The sequence below is a fragment of the Gymnoscopelus braueri genome (genome assembly GCF_963280865.1).
Source record: "Gymnoscopelus braueri genome assembly, chromosome: 3".
Classification (NCBI taxonomy): Eukaryota; Metazoa; Chordata; class Actinopteri; order Myctophiformes; family Myctophidae; genus Gymnoscopelus; species Gymnoscopelus braueri.
The window spans coordinates 34056781-34080377 of NC_137612.1; the positions used below are offsets into that span (position 1 = coordinate 34056781).

Genomic DNA, 23597 nt, shown 5'->3' on the forward strand with positions numbered 1-23597 from the left:
CGCTGTGAGCTTGTAGATCTGCTATTTTTGGGGCCGACAACGTTGTGCGATGTAGCATATACCTACTGTAGCTTATTGAGGTGTTGTTGCTATTCTGTACTGTACTTGTAGCTTAATGAGGTGCTGTTGCTATACTCTACTGTACATGTAGCTTAATGAGGTGTTGTTGCTATACTCTACTGTACATGTAGCTTAATGTGGTGTTGTTGCTATACTGTACTGTACATGTAGCTTAATGAGGTTGTTGCTATGATACTTAACATTATTATTATAATGATGTACCGTGCATGTTCACATCATGTATACTTTACATTATTATTATTATTATTATTATTATTATTATTATTATTATGTACTGTGCATGTTCACATCATGTATACTTAACATTATTATTATAATGATGTACCGTGCATGGTCACATCATGTATACTTAACATTACTTGAGACCATTTTTCTTTTTTTACATGTTGGACAAAATAGCCAATTTTACATACATGTGTTTGGTGAGGTGGAATGCTGTGCGACGAATGGGAAAAGTTAGAGGACGACAGGATTAAAAAGTTGCACTCATCTTAGCTAGGTTGAAGGACAAATCCTCACATACTGTACATTCAGCAGTATTAGGGATGTGTTGTAAACACATTGATTAAAATAAATTAATAAATGGAGTGTAATTGTTTTGTATTTGGCCACCACTGCAGACTGCAGATGGGACAAATTCAATCCAAGCCATAATCAAAGAGTTGCCGCATCTAGTGGACACTCAAGGCATGGTGAGCTTACATCTCACAGAATAAGTTTAGTACAGACTAAATCGATTATTGTTTGTGCCTTACAAATTTTTTTGTCTTTACCTGTCTGTAGATTTCTCATGATTTTCGATGTTAAATCCTGAGTGTACTGGGAGATGAACCCTGAATTCTCCGCGAAGATCACTCACATGGCCGGCCAGGAAGGAGAAGACGGGTGACCTTTGCGTCAACATACAGTAGATTTGCTCTCAGCAGGTATTCACATAGAGCTCACATATTCCGGGAGCAGTATGGGTTAGCGCCCCAGCCTTGGTCTCCAGCCTTGGTCTTCCGTGAGGAAGAAGCCCAACAAACAGTTGGATCATGCAGACACATTTTTTTGTAATATAGCCTAATATATAAGTTGGCATAAGATATTGATAGCTAATTGCAGTGACATTATTTTAATGCTGTTTAAGGGAAGGCATGTGTGTTCCACCTACATGTGCATGCACACTCATGTTCAGTAACTTTGGACTCAGACTCAGTTAATGTGGACTCTATTTGGACTTGAGCACTGCTGGGGAATTGACTCAACCTAGACTCCAGATATAGTGACTTGACTACAGCACTGGAGCTTTGGAGTTCAATTTAACCTGTTGTATCAACTTGTAATAATCTTGTTCTTTCCTCTCTTTTCTTTTCTTATTCAGCCTGTGACAAACCTGGTGCAGTAGCTGACCGCAGCAACCACAGAGTATCCATATGTTTTTATGCTAGGGGAGGGGCATCAGTGTTCCCAAGCTTATGTGATAATAAATGGGGCGGCCTTGGCGCACCCATCTCTTTTGGGTGATGGGTGTTTTAATGGAGTTGGTACAATGTATGTTCAGGAGGAAGACTACGCCTTCAAGCTATGAGATTGTTACTAACCTTGCCCCTCACTCTACTCCCATGATCTATTTCCATTCCTAGCTCACTCTCTAGGTTACAAGCTTGATCGATCACCATGGTAACTGAGTCAACTCCGCCCTCGATTTATCTGCCATGGTAACCGATCACAGCTCCACCCTTGCCACTCACAAGCCAATCCGCGATTGGACCGTGATATCACTCAAAAAGGCATTAAGAGAGAAGAGCGTCGCTTTTTCCAGCACCGCAAACAAAGGACAACTTTTTCATCTTTACACCACAGCAGCGAGAGTTTCCTCTTCTCCAGCGGGACCTTCACAGGCGCGCCATGATGACGTCAGACAGCCGGCACGGGGTCCATCTACCAGCAGACACGACGGCAGCAGAGCGGACACTACAACGCCCGCTCGAAACACACGTTCATCAGGTGAGCCTGTGTTGTTTCCTATTAATGCAAACCATCCACCAGCATTGTCCATAATTACACAAGATATTCGCCAATCGAATTCATCTCCACCTACAGGTCGCACTCTGCTGAGCCGCCTCAGACCCCCAACTCAAGCAGAGGAGACCAGGCTTGTTCCCACTACCCCCATGCATCTCCCTCCACCCCCTGTGCCTGCTCCCCTCCCCTCCTTCCCTACCTTTAATCCTCTTTCCCCCATCCCTTCCCCCTCTTACCAAAACCCTCTGCAAAGGTTTTCACCCCCGTCAATGCAGGCTTCACTGTCATCCCACCCCCTGCACAATCATCCAACTTCCCCCACACTTCTGTCTCTTTTTCTGTTTCCGTCCCCGAGGCCGCTAGCCAGCCCAACACCCAGATGGCTATCGCACGGGGCCGGCTAGCACCTTCACCCCCCACTCAGGTGCCCCCCCAAACAGCCATCGGCATCCTGAGCAACTTAACTCTCTCTTCTTTCCCTCCCTCCCCCGCCCTTGTGTTTCCAACCCCCCCCTTTTCTCTCTCCTCCGCAGTCGCAGCCCAGGTGCCACTGAATGCGCTGGCCCTCAACCCACAACCCATATCCAACCACCTCCGTCAACAAATCATCCAGGGTATGGACATCGACCTCTCTGCAATTCTAAAACCATCCACCCACACCTTCCAACCCCGGACAGTCGACTGCGGAGGCATCTCGATCACCCTCCGAGACCTTTCATCCACTGCCCCACCCCACAACACCCTCACCTGCACCAAATTCACCCTAGCCTTCTCAATTTTCAGAAATGTCATCTGCTCCCTATTCCCCCACAGAAGGCAAGAGCTAGACGACTACCTTTCCCTAATCATGGACATGGCAGTGCGGTTTGGTGGCACCTTATTTTATGAATACCATCGGCAGTTCGCAGCGAGGGCGGCTGCCCGTATCCAACAGTGGAACCTCGCTACCTACTGGGGAGCGCTGGACATAGAACTTTACAGCCGGCTGTTCACAGGCAGCGCCGCCATAGCATGCAACATCTGCGGCTGCCCCTCCCACCCCACCACCGACTGCGTGCTCACCGCACACCAGCCTGCACCTGTAGCCCAACCTAAAAGAGAGCCAGCAGCCCCAGTTCATTATTACAATCGCCCCACCCCATTCTCCATCCCTCCATCAGTCCCCGCCCTCATGGGAATAGGAACACAACAGTACCAGCCAGGCCGGGACAAGCGATCCAAACCCGGCCGCCCCATCGCCCAACCAGCCTCCTCTCAAGCCACGGACAAGCGTGGCAGGAAGATTATGTTTGTAGGCTCCCGCATGCTATGCAATAATTTCAACGATGCAGGATGCGACTCATCATTTTGCAAGCTCCTGCACGTATGCACCTACTGCGGAGGAGCCCATGCCCGCCACATGCCCCCACAACCCAACCAAACCTTCCAAAAGTTGACTGTCGCACCATCTGGCCACCCCCATTAACATCCCTGCCCTGGCCAAGGAGCTCGCATTCCACCCAGACCCCACATTCGTCCATTTTTTCATTGACGGTCTCAATCATGGTTTTTCAACCGGCCTCATCACACTTCCCGATCATTCCCACTCTTGCAATAACCTCCAGTCCGCACTAACAGAACCTGAAATCGTCACCACCCTGCTTGAGAAAGAAGTCAAGCAAGGGTTCATGATCGGTCCGTTCGATTCCCCCCCATTCCCCATCTACCGCATCAGCCCAATAGGAGTGGCCACTAGGAAGTATTCAGGGAAGAAAAGATTAATTATCGATCTATCTTCCCCACACGGTTCATCCATCCCCAGTATTAATAGCCTCATCCCCAGTGCAGATTTCACACTTCATTATTCAACCGTTGATCATGCCATTGCCCTGATCCGGCTGCCTGGCTATCAAAAGCCAACATCACGTCTGCCTTCAAAGTCCTCCACCTCCACCCAGACTCATGGCACCTTTTCGGCGTCTGCTGGCAGTCAAAATTTTATTTTGCAGTAATTTGGCTGTAAAAGTAGCCCAAAACTTTTCGACAATCTCTCAGAGCTCCTTTGCTGGATATTAAGCAACAATTACCGCATCCCGCACCTAGTCCATCTCCTGGATGACTTCCTCACAGTCGACCCCCCATCAGCCCCCCCCGCACGCAGTATCACGTGCCTCAAGACCGCTTTTGCGGCACTCGTTCCCCTGGCCGATGAAAAAACAGTAGGTCCATTTTAAAAAATTGAATTCTTAGGAATCAATTTGGACTCCATCTCATTTCAAGCCTCACTCCCTACAGAGAAACTAGACCGTATTACACTACTCATTTCCAATTTTCTACAAATCACATCCTGCACCAAGCAGCAACTACTTCAGTTACTAGGTCACCTCAATTTCGCCACTAGAATCATCCCACAAGGCCGTTCATTTATTTCCCACCTCCTCCACCTCGCTGCATCCGTGCTATCCCTCCACCATCATATCATGTTAGACCTAGAATGCCGCTCAGAGCTTAGGCTCTGGCACCTCCTGTTATCCAACTGGAATGGCATTTCTTTTTTCTACAACGATTTCCACTCCTCACCAGAGGATTTGCAATTATACACCGATGCAGCGCCCTCTGTAGGTTTCGGGGGTTACTACAGAGGGAGATGGTTTGCAGATAATTGGCCCTTAGATTTTGTTTCCCCCCCGTTCGACACCGCCCACTCTTCAGCTTTGTTCGAATTATATCCAATCATTGTCGCGGCCTCTCTTTGGGGCCATGAATGGACCAGCCGCTCTGTTCTCATACACTCCGATAACCAGTCCACAGTCCACATCATCAATAAAGGTCGGTCAGCATCACTACCCATCATGGCTCTTCTCAGGCGTCTAACATGGCTCTCAGTCACCAATAACTTCATAATCCGAGCAGCCCATGTCCCAGGTTACCACAACACGGTAGCTGATTCACTCTCACGTTTCTCCTTCCAAAGATTCAGAGCCTTGGCACCATCCGCAGACCTCCACCCGACTCCAGTTCCTTCATTTTCCGAGATGACCTTCCCATAAACCATTCTCTCCATAACCTGGTATCCATCTCCCAAAATCACATCCTGCAAGGTATAGCTCCCTCCACACTCTCCTCCTACTGGACAGCTTGGAACAATTTCCAATCCTTTCACTCTACAGCCTGCCATTTCCGTCTCTGGACCTCGTTACACTCACCTCCTACATCAGCTACAGCCATTCTTCTCGGGCCATGCATCCACCAACCATCCGCGTCTATCTATCAGGTATACATTTTATTACTAAGCTCCTAACAGGAGCACCTCACCCCTTTGCCCAGCACTCACACGTCACCCTGCTCCTTTAGAGCCTGAGAAGGAACAAGCCACGTAATCCTCCAGGCCGCCAACCTATTACCTCTGATGTTCTCGCAGGATGCATCAACATACTCCGCTCTGGCTATGTAAACCCATCTGTAGACTCCACACTGGAAGCAATGTTTCTCTTAGCTTTCTTTGGGTTTCTAAGATGTTCAGAATTCACTACCTCACTACCATCCCTGTTTATCTGATCTGACCATTCCAGATTCCTCCACACTAGTATTCTTGCTAAAACATAGCAAAACAGACCAATTCGGCAGAACAACGCCAATTTACATGTTTAAACTCAACTCCTACCTCAGCCCTTACGAACCCTTGGTCCATCACCTCCATACCAGGCACTCCTCCCACGCCTCTCCTTCCGACCCGTTATTTACCACTGATACCGGTTCAGTCGCGACCCGTCACTGGTTCCTCTACCACCTCCGGCAAGTTCTGACCAAGGACGGATATCCCGCAGGTAACTTCTCCGGCCATTCGTTCCGAATCGGTGCTGCTTCTTCTGCATCTAGAAGAGGCATCACCGACCACACCGTCCAACTCCTAGGGCGTTGGACTTCCCAAGCATACCACACTTACATTAGAACCAATGTCCAAGACCTCAGGAACGCCCACACATCCATGGTCCAGTAAATGTTCTAATTAATGTCTGACTAATTATGCTTTCTCTTTTGGGGTCTCGAGTGATGGTGCGTCCACAGATTACTGCCAAGACGGACGCCTATCTCCTCAGACCCTAAGCCAAATACTCAGGTCTCCATTCCCCTGGAGCCCCATGGTTATGCCTCCCCCCTCTCTGGGCTTCACGCGCCCTTCCACCCCTCATCAGGGCTACGCCCTTCCTCCCCCACCAGGGCTACGCCCTTCCTCCCCCACCAGGGCTTTGCCCTTCCCTCCCCCAGGGCCGCGCCCCCACTGGGCCCCGTCCTTCATCCCTCCCCAGGGCTACGACGCCCTCCGTCCCACACTCCCATTTGCGCCCCTTATCCAGGCTTCACATGCCCCTTCATCCCCACCTCCCCTTCCTCTGTTCTCACTCCCTCAAGCTCACCTCACCCTAGCCATCCTCTCACCATCCTCACACCTTACATCCTTCACTTACCCTCCTCACTAGATAAATCGTACCCCTTGTCTTCACTTCCTCATCCTCACCCCCTTCCTCATCACCTCCCTGTCTACACATCATCTCCTCCTCCATCTCCACTCCTACATCCCCACCCCTAAAGCCTCCCTTCCTCCCCCCCCCCCTTCCTTCCCTTCCCTTCCTTCCCTCCATCTCCTAATCCATGCATAACCAATTCCTTTCCTGACAGGTCCATCTCCTTCTTTTCTAAATAAAGAATGTTAAACAATGTTTGGTTTGAAGGCGTGGTCTGTACTCGTGAAAAGCATTTTATGTCTTCGATCTCAATTTCCCTGAAACCATGTTCCCAGGTTTGGGAGTTCATTCAGACTTTCATCTTTGACATCCCAGGAAGCGAATCCAATGCAGTTAAATTAATGAGATCTCAACTTGCTGTTATGTAGGATGACATTTTGTTAAGGTGCATGGAAGGAGCTAGTAGGCTTCCAAGATTTCAAAAATGGGTTACCCCCCACACCCCTGTTCAATGGTTCAAGTCATCCTGATGATAGTAAAGTACACTAGCTTCCAAGAGTTACCCCCCTCCAATGGTTTGAGTCTTTGTCATGTAAGCTAAGTATACTTCAAGTGCAAACGAAAAAAGTTTTTTAATTGGTCAATATTTTTTTGCCAAAGGCTTTCTGTTAGCAACATGAATGTGGGAATGTATGTCAGCATAGCATGAGATAAATGCAACATTTAGCATGTAATGACTTATGTAATGAACTAAGATATAGATGTTTTGTGGGGTAATACTATTCAACAGAGTTCAACGTGACATAAGCAATTGATAATGTAGGAAACAGCAGTCATGAACATGGCAAAGCACAAATGTCTATTTGTAATTCTTGTATGCACTTTTAATTTAAGCTGTCATTTATATCAGTGTGTATGTATATGTGTATAAATATATATGTGTGTGTGTATATATATGTACACACACACACACACACACACACACACACACACACACACAGTGACACAGTTATTGCTGATGTATACATTTCTGCAAAGAGTGGCAAATAAAGACCCTGATTTTGTAGGCTATACGTGTTATTTCATGTACTTAACATGATTCTGTAGGCTACATGGTTGTTGTGATGATGAGGAGTTAAAGTGACCTATCTATTTGATGTATTTCAATAACTTCAATGACAACAGCTGTACCTGAGCATGTCAATGAATTAGAAAGATGACCCAAGACGACTCACCTCTGTGCATTCACATGCCATTTGAGGTACTTAATAGCTGCAATAGCAGAACATGACCCAAGATGATGAGACGATGATTAGCATGTTAATTAATTAGAAAGATGATTGTTAGAGTGAATCACCTCTCTTTCACTTGTAGAAGTTGGAAGTAAGTATAGAAGTAACTTATTTTTGATCAAAGTAGTTTTTCAATTCTGTAATCTCATTCACATAATATGGGCTCCAGCAGTAGTTAAATATGGTTATACTGTATACATGCATGCATGTATGTTTTTATTCTTTTTTAATTGGTAGAAGTGATTCTATAAATAGGCGAAGCTCTCTATAAGCCTATCTAGTTTTAGTTCTCCAATAGCTGCAATAGCAGAAGCATGAGGCATGTTAATGAATTAGAAAGATGGGGGCATTATATAGGGTATTTCGTCCCGGATAGAGAATTAGTCAAAGTTCCTAAGTTGTTCCCTGGGGTCATATTAGCCAAGAACAGTTGAGATATTCTCTCCTAAATTAAGTGCATACATATCTTAGCCAGGTCCTAGACTAAGCTGAGCACCGGCCGCCACGGAGAGCCCCGTGGACCCCCGGCCGCCACGGGGACCCCCGTGGACCCCTGGCCGGTCCACGGGGACCTCGGTGGAACCCCGGCCGCCACCCCCGCCACGGGGACCCCTGTGGACCCCCGGCCGTTGAAAATAAAAACTTTGAAGATGAAACAATACTTGGGAAAAAAAATTAAAAATTAACTAAAAATTGAAAAAGAAAAATTTGTATTGAAAAAAAAAATCTCCTTTTGAAAAACTCATCCCTCAAAAAAAAAAACTCATTCCTCAAAAAAAAAAACTCATCCCTCAAAAAAAAAACTCATCCCTCAAAAAAAAAAACTCATCCCTCAAAAAAAAAAACTCATCCCTCAAAAAAAAAAACATCCCTCAAAAAAAAAAACTCATTCCTCAAAAAAAAAAACTCATCCCTCAAAAAAAAAACTCATCCCTCAAAAAAAAAAACTCATCCCTCAAAAAAAAAAACATCCCTCAAAAAAAAAAACTCATCCCTCAAAAAAAAAAACTCATCCCTCAAAAAAAAAAACTCATCCCTCAAAAAAAAAACTCATCCCTCAAAAAAAAAAACTCATCCCTCAAAAAAAAAAACTCATCCCTCAAAAAAAAAAACTCATCCCTCAAAAAAAAACTCATCCCTCAAAAAAAAAAACTCATCCCTCAAAAAAAAAAACTCATCCCTCAAAAAAAAAAACTCATCCCTCAAAAAAAAAAACAGCCCTCAAAAAAAAAAACTCATCCCTCAAAAAAAAAAACTCATCCCTCAAAAAAAAAAATTCCATACCAGAAAACATAAACCACCAGCTCTTAAAATAATGTACCTACCCTTAAAACAATCTACCTAGCTCTTAAAATAATGTACCTACCTTTAAAACAATCTACCTAGTAATGTCCCCTAAGGGGCTCCGTAGTAGTGTAATGATATAATCCATATCTTTCAATAAAGAAGTGTTTTAATGCCGTCTGTGGCCGAACGCCATTTTTTCACCCTCGTTTACTTACTGTTTACATTTAGTGTAATTCCGGGTTCCACCGGATGCGCCCCCTCACTTCCCGTCACTACCGCCCATTGGGAACTTCCGACAGAATCGGCCACAGACGGCATTAAAACACTTCTTTATTGAAAGATATGGATTATTACATTACACTACTACCCCGTAGACCCAGTTAACATTTGGGGCTCAGCGGTAAGCGCCTTTATTTTCATTTTGTACAATGTTTGGAGTGTCTACGGGGCATAGTGCAGAAAGTCCAAGTCACTATGGGAAGTGCACCCTACAACTCTCGTAGATTGAAAACGTCAGAATCATAAATACGTCTACGAGGGTTGTATACTACAGCTATACAAACACTATGAAAACCAAAATAATCTGTGAAGAATATATTGCCTAAAGTCTATTACCTCGAGCTTATTTATTTAATTTTACTAACATAAAACCAAAAAACAATGTGCAAACACAGCAGCAATATTCGTGAGTTGCTGTGATAGGAGAAGGATATCAAACGGAACACAACCATCCTAAAGACTAATCATTGTGTATATTCCTGCACTATACCTGCACCCAGTGATCTTGGTACATAGAAATTGATCTAGTGAAGATTCTGACTTTCAAATGTACATATTTTTTGTTTTGATTGTATTGCTGTATTGTTGTATTGTGCTTTCTGCTTTGGCAATGTAAACGTATGTTTTCTCATGCCAATAAAGCCCTTTGAATTGAATTGAATTGAATTGTGTACTGGGTCAAGCAGATGAAGGTCATAAATCATGACAGCAAAATGTTTTCAGATGGGGGTCCGCCGGTCCGCAGTTTCGAGGGTCCTTGACATGAAAATATTTGAGATCCACACTGAAGTACAGAATTCTACAGTATACTGTAGGTGGGGAGAAAGAAAACTTATGCTCTGATTATACATTCTTATACATTCTCTCATTGGATTACCTTCTGGCTAGTGTTTTTTTTTTTAATGTAATTTCTTTATTATCTCTGCAGGAAGGAGTTAACATTGATATATAGATTCACTAGATTCCATCCACTATAATACAATTACAGATTAGGCATACATAGTTGTATGATTGCTTTAGTGTGTTGTTCCCAACATGTTTTTTGTTTGCTCTAAGAATTGATCTAACAAACTGATAACCTCGCCATTATCAAATTCCTTCCCCTTTTTTCCTCCTCCTGGGTTCAGTACTGTTGGTCAGAGGAGCTGTAGCCGAAAGACAGACCACTGGAGCACAGCCCATTATTAGGAACGGGGAAGGAATGAACTGCAGATCAAGTCAACATGGAGAAATGACCAAATATAGGCATTTCATGGACGCAGAGGCTGAGGCAGAGCAATAGATATATAAACTGAACTGTTGAGTGTTCTTCTCTCTCTCTCTCTCTCTCTCTCTCTCTCTCTCTCTCTCTCTCTCTCTCTCTCTCTCTCTCTCTCCCACTCTCTTTCTCTCTGTCTCTTTGAATCCCCAGTATGCTGGATGGTTGGATGGTTTGCTGGTTGGCTGGCAGCTTCTCTGCATGAGGGCCATTCTTGTGGAGTGAAGGAGAGGGTCAGTGCTTTGACAGCAGCAGCAGACAGTTACTAAACTCCCGGCTGCTATGGAGGACTAGCTGCTGGAGGAGAGCTACATGTGTGATGATGGAGCAATCCTGTACATTACACACCGCCAGATTATAAGGTTACAGCTCATTTAGTGTAGTGAAGTCAGGCCAACACTTACACCAATAATACAATGCATTCATCTTCACTGTGTACTTCTGTGCTCAGCAATTGTAAATACATTTATTTCTATCAATATTACATTTTGTTCAGTAATGCCTCATAATTATCTTCTCCCCATGAGGTTCTACAATATAATAGTATTTTTGAAGTTGCACTCAGTATTGAATGTCAGAGTAGAGATATAATGAAAAAATATTTAAAGGAATATTAAAAAATTGCAAATGTTGTGTATTTTTGTACTGATGCAACGTGATTATATGAAATTATAATGATTCACAAGTAGTGTAAAACAGCTCTAAAGCTAGAGAGGTATGGCTTTCATGCATGATCACATCATATTGTCATATTCTTAATTATAAATACGATACGAATTGAGTATGTATTGAGGGCCTGCACTACTGCACTCAGCAGTTGCAGCAACAAATAGATGATATACAAGGTAGCTACAGTATGTTGTAGAATGCGAATAAAAGCCATTGGCTTTGATTGAAAGCTCAGTGAAAAAGGAAAACACCTAGTTAACACAGTGATGGATAAGTCCAACAATGTATAGATTTTGCTGTTAGACACATCCCATAATTGTACATAGTTGTGCATAGATATATTATCACTTGTGACATTGTTTAATTTAAGCTTACAGCATTACAGTTGTGACTTGCCAATGTGAACGTACTTTTTATTGAAGACATACAGGCTCTGTAAGGCAGTGGTCCTCAACCTTTTCAGGCCGTGACCCCCCAAAATAATCATATTTGAACTGGGGACCCCCCACCTGACAAGCAACTTGGAATTGTAGGAGTTGAGGCATTACATTTAGTTTGACTCGGTTCCACAGATGGAAAATGTTTGCCTAATTTTCATATTATTTGACCAGTTTTTATAGTATAGTTTGTTGATTACTTTTGATGCAGTAATGGTCTCTTTTCATTTAATTTCAGTTTTTTGTAGGTATTAAAAAGGTCTTAAATTGTCACTTTATTGTCATCTGGGGACTCCCCCCCCCCCCCCCCCACAAAAAAAAACCTAAAAAAACTAAACAAAACAGGACCCACAGTTTGAGAACCACTGCTGTAATGTAATCAAATATGACAAATAACCCTTCATTACATATTACATAACAGTCATCAGCAGAGTGCCACTTGGAAAATCCTATCACATTAGAGTGCTTTAGAAATTACATTCATTTCAAAGTATGGAATAAGTCAACAAAAAAGTTGTATATTACTGATAGAAGCCATTAGTTACTTTAAAAATCCCCAACGATAAGGCTTGTAGATTTATTATGTAAGGGTATCTAAGATATTCAAACATCCAGCCTAGAATAATACAGAATATCAGCTATAAGATACTAAAGGCCAGCCATTCCTTCCTTCTGGCAGCTTCCATATTACAGTCTTTCATAATAGACCAGGATTTCATTCGGCTGCTTTCCAATGTGTGTTATCAATGTGTGTAAGCTCTTGCCTGAGATTGTCTTGAGATTTGGCAATGAGACACACACTTTGCAACTAACAACTAACTTGTTTCACTCGTTTCTTTTCCCTCTGCTTAACCACACAGTGTGAATTTCTAAAGTTGACAGCCCACTTTTATTCATTCCCTGATATCTATATCCTTAGATTTCCACAGTTTATGCAGAATTCTAAATGTCAAAATAAAGTGGATTCTATGTCCACAAATAAATAACCGGTCAAATTATTGTTCAATAAATCAAGGCTAGATTTTTATACAAGAATTTATAGTTATTCAAACCTCTTATAAGCTCACTGCGCACTCTAACCACGCTCACATTCAACCACATACACAAGCTGACATCACATGATGAATCGCTTCATATAATCTAGTGCAAATAACAGGCTGAGCGTCTAAATAAAATGAAGACAAACAACCACAAAAGAAAACTCATGGCACGTTCTGAAGTTTGCTATCACAGGCCCCCTGCATCACACATTCTCCACAATGTCCTTTTGGTCCAGTGTTTGAAGGGATAAATGATAGTAAGGGCCACTCATCCAGCTAATTGACTCACTGTTTCCTGCCCTTTAATCGGTCTATGTCACCACATGGCTCCGTGACAGACAGTGTTTAAGAACTGCACATGGGGATACATTGAGGGGTTTGTTATCCCTTATGTAAACCTGGGGTGAGATGTCTATTCTCTACCTGTCTCCTGTTTCGCTCTCCATTCCAATGGCACTATTACTGCAACCACTTTGGCACAGGAACCTGTTGAAGATATAGATATGAACAGGAATACAAAGTTCTGTATGTGTGAGAATATACTGCAGATATACTTAATCATCCAATTTATCTTATATCCATTACCTTCTTGAGTTGGTGCTTAGTGCTCCCCCTGATGGAGGAAAGCAGTTGGTCCCTTGAGCTCTCGCTGGAGGCAGGTCCTTTGTTATCCATGGGAGGAGGTGGAGGAGGAGGAGGAGGAGGTCCGCCTCCAGGTGGAGGAGGAGGTGGTGGAGGGACCAGGCCCCCAGACACCCGCTTCAGTTTTGGCGATGGCATGGGTGAGGCCATGGGGGAGGGTTTGGGGGAAGCCCTGGGTGAGCCTCTCAGAGAGCCAATGCCGCAGCTCTTGGGAACGTCCAGTGTCCCCTTCTTCTCCCCGTTGGCCTGCGCTTGCTTCTGTTCCAGCAGACGCTTCTGTCTCTGGCGGTCCATGTTGCGGCTCAGGATGTTGGTCATGGTCATCCTGGGCCCGGCCAATTCAAAGTGGTAACCCAGCTTAATCAGGGTGGTGTTGTCCTTAAGAATTTTGGTCATCTCCATCTCTGTCTTGCCACCGCAGATGTGACGCTGGTTATGGAAGCGCAGCTCGGTGAGGGTGGCGTTGTACTGCAGTGCTTGGATGAGGGACAGGATGCCCTTCCCGGTGAGATGGTTAGAGTCCAGGTTGACACTGGTGATGGTCTTGTTATTGCGCAGGGTGCCTGCTATGGCGTACGCCACGTGGTCATCAGCACGACAGTTGGCCAGGGCAAACGTCTTAACGTGGGTGTTGCTGTGCAAGACCTCAGCAAACTGAATGAGGGTTTTGACCTTAATGACCTCTGAGTTGTTGACATTGAGTTCGCTGAGGGACGGGTCGTTGCTCCGAACCTGCTCCATCAGCTCATCAAACATGCTGGAGTCTTCGTCCTCCACCTCTTCCTCTTTTGTCTTGCTATTGGAGTTCTTTCCATCAATACAGCTGCCCGCATACTCAGATTCCTTCACCTTGTTGGGCTTTGACCCTTCATTGTTTGTGACATTTCCATTACTGTCCTCTTTTAGATTTTTTGTCCTGATGTCTTCTTTCCTGTCCTTCTCCTTGCCTCCCTCCTTTTTGCCTTTCTCTCGTAGCTTGGAGATAACATCTTTGGTCTTGTTGTCATCTCTTTTCCTGTCTTCCTTTCTCTCCTTCTCCCTGCTGTCATCCTTCTTCTCTTGTATCTTGGAAATCATGTCTCTTGTCTTGTTACCTGTGCTCTCCCTGTTTTCTTGCTTATCCTTTAGCTTGCTGTCCTCGTAATTTTCTTTTACTTTGGTCTCCTCTTTTATTTCACTATCTCTGCTCTCCCACTTCCTATATCTACTGGAAAGACCAGCTCGCTCCTCTTTGGAGCTGTCAGGCCCTTTGTTGTTTCTTTCCTCCAGTCTGTTCTCCTGTTCACTTGCAACACTAGCTTGTCTCTGTAGTGCTCCTTTCTTGTGATCATCTCCCTCCTGACTCAAGCCCATCTTCCTCAGGTACTCCTGCTTCCGGGTCTCCCTCTTTGGCTCACCCTGCAAGACAAAAGGAATATTGTAATAAATTCAGAGTTTTTGCTGAAGTCCAATGGCAGACATTATAACTAAGCCCAACCCTAAGCATTAACCTCACCAAAAAAACTATGCCTAAACCTAACCTTAAGCCTAACCATAACCACACAAAAACTATGCCTAAACCTAACTTCACATTAAACTAACATAATAAACGTCTGACATCCCTTGGGCCAATGATCTTTTAGCCCCCCCAGCGCTACCCAGAATAGGCAATCGGGCGGGCACGCAAACACACTCCTTGAGTTGTAAGGCTCATTGTACAGGATTTACAGTCTACAACCTGCATTATTTACATGATATTTATTTGTATTTAAAAAATATATATAAAATACAAAATCTTAAAAATAAAGCTCTGTTAGTCAGACATTTGTCCTGTTAGATGGCTATATAGGAGCAGGAGACGTGTACTGTAAGGTGAGGGTCCACATATTTATAGTGTGAACCTAAAGTCTATTTAAATTAATTAAAATATATTCATATGTTTACATTTAAGTAAATTCATTCTCATGGCCCAGGGGCCCTGGGTACTATTGGCTCAATCCATAATCCGTCCTTGGATAGGCCACCCAGCCTAGGCATTCACAGTATGTGTTACAGCAGGACAGAAAAATCAATGGCTTGGGACAGGGACATGATGATTATCTGGTCAAAACAATAGTCAATTACCAGTAACTGTATACTATAAACCAAGCCTTGTCAGGCACTGCAGAACATAAATGGGACGTTAATTTAATGGGGGAAAATGGGCCACTCCTGCTCAGCATGAAAATGTCACCCATGAATTTCTCGTGTCATCAACATATTCCTTTTATAATAAAAGAAAATCTGCTCTCTTAGACATCTACAGATATCAGGATGGCATAACCTATGATAATGCCTGACCTGGACCTGCACATGCATATGTACAATGAAAAAGGCTCCCTATTATGCTTAATGTGAACACTGCTTATGGTAACTGTAACACACTAGACATTATATTCTATATGTTTTTACAGTAAGTAAACTGACTGGGAAACATTTTATAGTGCAGGGATATATTTGCAGAGAGTAGCTAGCTAAGTGTTTTGTATGCTCTCCATCTGTTTTGCTGTGCAAGGCCAGGGTCCAGGCAGATGTATCCTTAAAAGGCAGTGAGCGTAGGAGCAATCAACCAAGGAATTCCATCAGGCTGGGATTAAGAAGCTGCGAAGACTGCGTCTCTATTGACTGAAGTGCCTTTCTTTTAAACACCAGCCAGCAGCAAACTGCTAGAGCCCCTCCGCAATCAAACCTGTACCAGGGATGGCTCTCGATCTGTAAAATCTTTTATAATGTGATATTAGGATGGCAAAATAGTACCCTGTGTGTTTCTTAGAGGCTGTTTCGCCTCTTGAGAAAGATTGAATAAGGATGTGAAAAGGCTGCAAGTATGCCTTGGGGGGACAATGTTTTTCCTGGCACAGACGCTAACTGTGGTGGGCCACTATTTATGAGCTGATGGACTCAGTGTGCATGAGGTTCAGTTGGCAGATAGCAACTAACAAAAAAATCTAATGAAAGGTATCATTAGAATATCTGGGGACACAGGATGTTTTGTGGTACTGCATCAGTCAATCGATATAAGCAAACATTCGCATAAATTGTCATTTGTTTATGGATACTTTTATAGACTAATACAAAATAAGAGCTCTGCATTTAGACAATAGAAAGTAACAAATACAATGGGGTCTTCAAATTAATAATCATGTATAGAGGCAAAGGAAAGGTTTCCCCCATGTATTAATCTCCTTTGAGCCAACATGAACACATTATACTAACAAAGGGTGTGAAAAGTGTAAGGGTTTAGTGGTGATGTTTAGTGGTGTTTACCTCAAATGACTGTTTCCTCTGACTGTGCAACCTTTTAGGATCAGTCTCTCGATGAGTACACAGTCTGGAGTGTTGGGCATTGTTGGCTGCAGGCGGCTGCGTGGACAGGCTCTCTCTCTGTACGAGGATCATTCCACCCTCCAGGTCAAGGTCTGGGATTTTCATCATGTCCTTTTCCAACTCCTCCATTTCCACTGGGGAGAGGTTGGACAGTAGGCTGTCCAGGTCTGGGTCCTCGCTCACCTGTGTGGCCATAGTAGGCCTGGGCATGGTTGCCTAAAAGCTATGGTAAAGGTGACACCCGTGGGAGAAAATAAAACTGGATTTCTGCGGTAGTGGTGGTGGTTGTAAATTCCCACTTTTAATTAAAATTGTGTTATCTCTCTCCCTCTCTCTCCTGGAGCAAGCTGAGGAATATTCCCATAGGCCAAAGCAGATGGCGTCCTGCTGTCCTGCTCCCCAAAAAGCCATCGGAGGCATCAATCCTGGCACCAAGAGGCTGGGTTCACAGGGCTACCTTGTGTTAGGGGTACCAGTGATGGACTGCAATAGTCTCACATGAATGATCAAATTGGACTGTGAGTCTGGGACTCTTTGAAATCCTGGTGAAAGTGCATGTCCATATTTAGTTCAGGGTCTACAGTCCTTTAAAGGCAATGGGAAGGGCTGAGGTTTACACAGATGCCAGAGACTGGTATTAATACACAGTGAGACTTCCTATTCCACAAATCATATTGTTATTTTCTTGGGACCAGTTGGCAATTATTTAATTGATAATGTCTCTGTCAACAGCAACAGTTAAGAATTCTAAATTTACTGCCAAGACAGATAGGTCAGCTGTCATTAGGAGTGTTTCCTATTTAATTAATATCCTCGACCACAATGGAAACAAGTCCCCCAGACTTTTTCGTGTTATCCGTTCATAATTGTCTGACTGTACCTCGCTATGTCTACATTTTTGTCTAATAAAGTATTCAATCAATCGAACAAACATATTCCCAACATTTGTGGAATGTACAAGGCAAGATAGAATAACATTATGTTACACAGGAACTATAAGTAGTGTCAATAGGCCCATGAGATTGTGGAAAATAAATAATTTGTTAACAAATGCTGGTGTTTTAAACAGAGTTTCAGAAGCAATGTGATGGTGATATATTGCTATGAAACGCCTGCAGTGCACTCATACATCATCTGCTAAATAAACGTAACACACCTGGCTCTCTTTAGAAGTGACAATTTATGGACATCTAGTGGTCAAAATAACGTAAACGCAGGATGGCTCTGTTTTCCAATGTCGTATGAGGAAACAGCAAAAGACAGCAGACCATTTTATGTTTTGTTCCAAAGTTAAACTTTTTATGTTATAAAATGTTTCACTGAGTTTATATTACAATATCATACCATCCATTAATTTGACAATAGACAAAAGGCCTTATCTAGGAAGAGTTAAATTGCAACCAATGTCATTTTCATTAACACACTTATAGAGTTGGTCAGAAGCACAAATAAACAGATAAATAAACTTTCCAATGTGTTGAACTTTGCCTGAGATTGTCTTGAGATTTGGCAACGAGACACACATATTATAATTTGACTTTAATCACTAATTTATTTTTCTTCTACTTATCCACACAGTGTGAATTTATGAAGTTGACACCCCATTTGTATTAATTCCCTGATATTTGTGTCATTTCAGATTTCCCCTGTTCATCTAACATTCCAAATGACAAAATAAAGTTGATTCTCTCTCCACAAATAAATAACTGGTCAAATTATTGTTCAATATATCAATGCTAGATTTGTATATAAGCATTTATAGTTATTTGAACCTCTACTAAGCTCACTGTGGCATGCACTCCAACCACACTCACATTCAACCACATACACAAGCTGACATCACATGAACCGCTTCATATAATCTAGTGCAAATAACAGGCTATGTGTCAAAAGAAATGAAGACAAACAACCACGAAAAACTCATGGCCTTTTCTGCAGTTGGCTATCAGAAGCCCCCTGCATCACTCATTCTCCACAATCTCCTTTTGGTCCAGTGTTTTAGGGGAGAAATCATAGTGAGGGCCACGCATCCAACCAATGGACATTGTGTGTGTTTCACTTTTTGCTTCCCCTTAATCTGTCTATGTCACCACATGGCGCTGTGACAGTGTTTAAGAACAGCACATTGGGATATACATTATAGGGTTTGTTAATCCTCTGTAGACCTGTGGTGAGGTGGCTGTTCTTTCCCTCTCTCCTGTTTCGCCCTCCATTCCAATGGCACTATTACTGCAACCACTTTGGCACAGGAACCTGTTGAAGATATAGATATGAACAGGAATATAAAGTACTGTATGTATGAGAGTATACTGCAGATATACTTAATCATCCTATATATAAATTTATCTTATATCCATTACCTTCTTGAGGTGGTGCTTAGTGCTCCCCCTGATGGAGGAAAGCAGTTGGTCCCTTGAGCTCTCGCTGGAGGCTGGTCCTTTGTTATCCATGGGAGGAGGTGGAGGAGGAGGAGGGGGTGGTCCGCCTCCAGGTGGAGGAGGTGGTGGAGGAGGGACCAGGCCCCCAGACACCCGCTTCAGTTTTGGCGATGGCATGGGCGAGGCCATGGGGGAGGGTTTGGGGGAAGCCCTGGGTGAGCCTCTCAGAGAGCCGCTGCCAAAGCTCTTGGGAACGTCCAGTGTCCCTTTCTTCTCACCGTTGGCCTGCGCTTGCTTCTGTTCCAGCAGACGCTTCTGTCTCTGGCGGTCCATGTTGCGGCTCAGGATGTTGGTCATGGTCATCCTGGGTCCGGCCAATTCAAAGTGGTAACCCAGCTTAATCAGGGTGGTGTTGTCCTTAAGAATTTTGGTCATCTCCATCTCTGTCTTGCCACCGCAGATGTGACGCTGGTTATGGAAGCGCAGCTCGGTGAGGGTGGCGTTGTACTGCAGTGCTTGGATGAGGGACAGGATGCCCTTCCCGGTGAGATGGTTAGAGTCCAGGTTGACGCTGGTGATGGTCTTGTTATTGCGCAGGGTGCCTGCTATGGCGTACGCCACATGGTCATCAGCCCGACAGTTGGCCAAGGCAAACGTCTTAACGTGGGTGTTGCTGTGCAAGACCTCTGCAAACTGAATGAGGGTTTTGACCTTAATGACCTCTGAGTTGTTGACATTGAGTTCGCTGAGGGACGGGTCGTTGCTCCGAACCTGCTCCATCAGCTCATCAAACATGCTGGAGTCTTCGTCCTCCACCTCTTCCTCTTTTGTCTTGCTATTGGAGTTCTTTCCATCAATACAGTTGCCCACATACTTGGATTCCCCTGCCTTGTTGGGCTTTGACCCTTCGTCATTTGTGACGTTTCCCTTACTGTCCGGTTTTCGGTTTTTCTGTTCTGCTCTCTTCTCTTCACCGCTCTTAGTGTCCTCCTCTTTCACGTGGTCGTTATGTTTTACTTCCTCTTCATTTGCTTTTATTTCTTCTGCCTTGTTGTCTCTCACATGCACATCACCATCTCCTTTCTCTGACCTCTGTCGCTCAAGTTTCCCATCTGGCTTCTCCTTGTCTACATCTTTCTTCTCCTCCCCTTTAGCCTTCTTTTCTTCTAATTTACTCTCTTGATCCTGACCTTCTTGAGCCTTGCTCTGTTTCCCCACCATCTTGGAGACAAGACCCTGTGTCCTGATGTCTTCTTTCCTGTCCTTCTCCTTGCCTCCCTCCTTTTCGCTTTTTTCTCGTAGCTTGGAGATAATATCTTTGGTCTTGCTGTCATAACTTTTCCTGCTGTCTTCTTTTCTCTCCTTCTCCCTGCTGTCAACCTTCTTCTCTTGTAACTTGGAGATCATGTCTCTTGTCTTGTTACCTGTGCTCTCCCTGCTTTCTTGCTTATCATTCAGCTTGCTGTCCTCACATTTGTCTTTTACTTTGGTCCCCTCTTTTATGTCACCATCTCTGCTCCCCCACTTCCTATATCTGGAAAGACCAGCTCTCTCCTCTTTGGAGCTGTCAGGTCCTTTGTTGTTTCTTTCCTCCAGTCTGTTCTCCTGTTCACTTGCAACACTAGCTTGTCTCTGTAGTGCTCCTTTCTTGTGATCATCTCCCTCCTGACTCAAGCCCATCTTCCTCAGGTACTCCTGCTTCCTGGTCTCCCTCTTTGGCTCACCCTGCAGGACAAAAGGAATATTGGAATATATTAGCACTTTTTCTAAACATTATTGTTGTTATTGTTTTTTTTTTTTTTGCATTTATGCTTTACTCTCACAGGACAGGAAAATCAAGCACTTGGGACAAGGTGGGGTATTGGCCACAAGCACAAGCAGTGGTGGAAAAAGTATTAAATTTCTTTACTGAAGTAAAAGTATCAATACTGCAGAAAGTACTCAGTCTGCAGAATGTACCATTTCAAAAGTTTTCAAATGTATAAAAATCTTTTGAAAATAGCAGATCTACAAGCTCACAAAATGTGTCGCATTGCAACGCATTGTGAGCTTGTAGATCGGCTATTTTCAAATGGCCGAAATGTATATAGGGCTGAAGTGGGTAATGAATATTTAGTAATAATAATAAAAATCTACAAAGTAACTAAAGTTTTCAAATAATTGTAGTGGAGTAAAAGTACAATATTTGTCTCTGAGATGTAGTGGAGTAGAAGTAAAAGTACTGAACACTGGAAATACTCCAGTAAAGTAAAAATACCTAAGAATTACTTGAGTACTTTCCACCACTGGCCCCAAGGGCCTCCAACTGTAGAAACCAGGGATGTGACGATTATGTGGTCAAAGCACCAGTAAAAGCACCATGAAAGTGAGCACTTGATGCAAAGAAATTATATTATTTAATTTGGGGAAGAAAAAAAACCTACATAGCAGGTAGTCAGGCACTGCAGAATTAAATGGGACCACTCCATGCTCAGCATAACAATCTCATCAATGAATTTCCCAAGCCATCAAAGTCAAATAAAACAAAACCTGCTCTCTCAGACATCTACAGAAATCACGATGACATAACCCATGTGATATATAAAGCCCAACCCGCACATGTATACAATGAAAGGCTCCCTATCTTATGCTTACTGTAAACACCGCTTACTTACTGAATCCACTAGACAAGATATACTATATGTGTTTACAGTAAGTAAACGGTCAGGGAAACAGTGTATAGTGCAGGGATATATTTGCAGAGAATATAGCTAAGTGTTTGATTTGTGAGCCCTCCATCTGTTTTGCTGTGGAAGGCCAGGGTCCTGGCAGATGTATCCTTAAAAGGCAGTAAGCGTGGGAGCAATCAACCAAGGAATTCCATCAGGCTGGGATTAAGAAGCTCCATAGGACCTCAGCGCGATCGACTGAAAGTGCCTTTCCTTTAAACACTATCCCGCAGCAAACTGCTAAAACCCTTCTGCAATCAAACTTGTACCAGGGATGGCTCTCGATTTGAAAAATATTGTATAATGCGATATTAGGATGCCAAAATAATACCCTGTGTGTTTGTGAGAGGCTGTTTCTCCTCTTGTGAGAGAATGAATAAGGATGTGAAAAGGCTGCAAGTAAGCCTTGTTTTTCCTGGCACAGACACGAACTGTGGTGGACCACTATATGAGCCGATGGGCTCAGTGTGCATGAGGTCTAGTTGGCAGATGTATATCACATGAAAGTTATCATTGGAATATCTTGGGAGACTGGATGTTGTGTAGTACTGCATCAATCAATCAATCAATCAATCGATAAAAGCAAACAATTACATACATTGTCTTAATAAATTCAAATTACAAATGACTACTGTGAGAGCTCTGCATATAAACAATGGCAAGTGTGGTGTTCATAAAAAGTAATAGTCCATGCATTTAGCAAATTAAAATGCTTCTCCTTGTATTTATGTCCTATGAGGTAACATTAACACATTTGCTTACAAAAGGTGTGAGAGGTGTTAGTGTTTAGTGGCGATGTTGAAACCATACCTCAAATGACTGTTCCCTCTGACTGTGCCACCCTTTGGGGTCACTATCTCGACGAGTACCCAGTCTAGTGTCTTGGACATTGTTGGCTGCAGGCGGCTGCGTGGACAGGCTCTCTCCCTGTGCGAGGATGATTCCATCCTTCTGGTCAAGGTCTGGGACTTTCAGCATGTCCTGTTCCAACTCCTCCACTTCCTCGGGGGAGAGATTTGACAGCAGGTTGTCCAGGTCTGGGTCCTCGCTCACCTGGCGACCCGTACGGGTCAAGCCCCTCACCTTCCTCCTGGACATGGTCGTCTTTAAAAGCTATGGTAAAGATGACACCCGTAGGGGGAAAATAATAGAAATTGGATTTCTGCGGTAGGGGTTGTAAATTCCCCCTTTTTAATTAGAAATTTGTGTTATCTCTCTCCCTCTTGGTGCAAGCTGAGGAATATTCCCATATAGGCCAAAGCGGATGGTGTCCTTCTGTCCTGTCCTGCTCACCAAAAAGCCACCGGAGGCATCAATCCTGGCACCAAGAGGCTGGGCTCACAGGGCTACCTTGTGTTAGGGGTACCAGTGACGGACTGCACTAGTCTCACATCATCAATGTGGACTGTGAGTCTGGGACATTCTTTAAAATCCTGTGAAAGTGCATGTCCATATTTAGTTCAGGGTCTACAGTCCTTTAAAGGCAATGGGAAGGGCTGAAGTTTACACAGACGCCAGAGAGTGGTATTACACAGTGAGACTTCCTATTCCACAAATCACATTATTTTCTTGGGACCAGTTGCCAATTATTTAATTGATAATGACTCTGTCGACGGCAACAGTTAAGAATTCTAAACTACACTTGCTGCCAAGTCAGATATGTGAGCTTTCTTTAGGAGTGTTGCCTATTTAACTAATCTCCCAGAACAAACATATTCCCAACATTTGT

General features: G+C 43.6%; 1 protein-coding gene across 1 annotated transcript; it reads right to left on the minus strand.

Annotated features, from left to right (window-relative positions):
- Positions 1-12136: 12136 nt before the first annotated feature.
- Positions 12137-23231, minus strand: lmod1b (leiomodin 1b (smooth muscle)). Its single transcript, XM_080423518.1, has 5 exons — positions 22679-23231; positions 19143-20885; positions 16723-16998; positions 13381-14835; positions 12137-13281 (listed from the first exon to the last, which is right to left on the minus strand). Exons 1-5 carry the CDS (start codon positions 22964-22966, stop codon positions 13255-13257), a joined length of 3789 nt encoding a protein of 1262 aa, XP_080279644.1. The 5' UTR covers positions 22967-23231; the 3' UTR covers positions 12137-13254.
- Between the last annotated feature and the right edge of the window lie 366 nt (positions 23232-23597).

Coding starts and splice junctions, on each gene's coding strand:
- lmod1b (XM_080423518.1), bottom strand. CDS start 22,966: ATGTCCAGGAGGAAGGTGAGGGGCTTGACCCGTACGGGTCGCCAGGTG. Junction 20,886..22,678: donor AGAGGGAACAGTCATTTGAG/GTATGGTTTCAA, acceptor TTTGTCCTGCAG/GGTGAGCCAAAGAGGGAGAC. Junction 13,282..13,380: donor CTAAGCACCAACTCAAGAAG/GTAATGGATATA, acceptor TATCTTCAACAG/GTTCCTGTGCCAAAGTGGTT.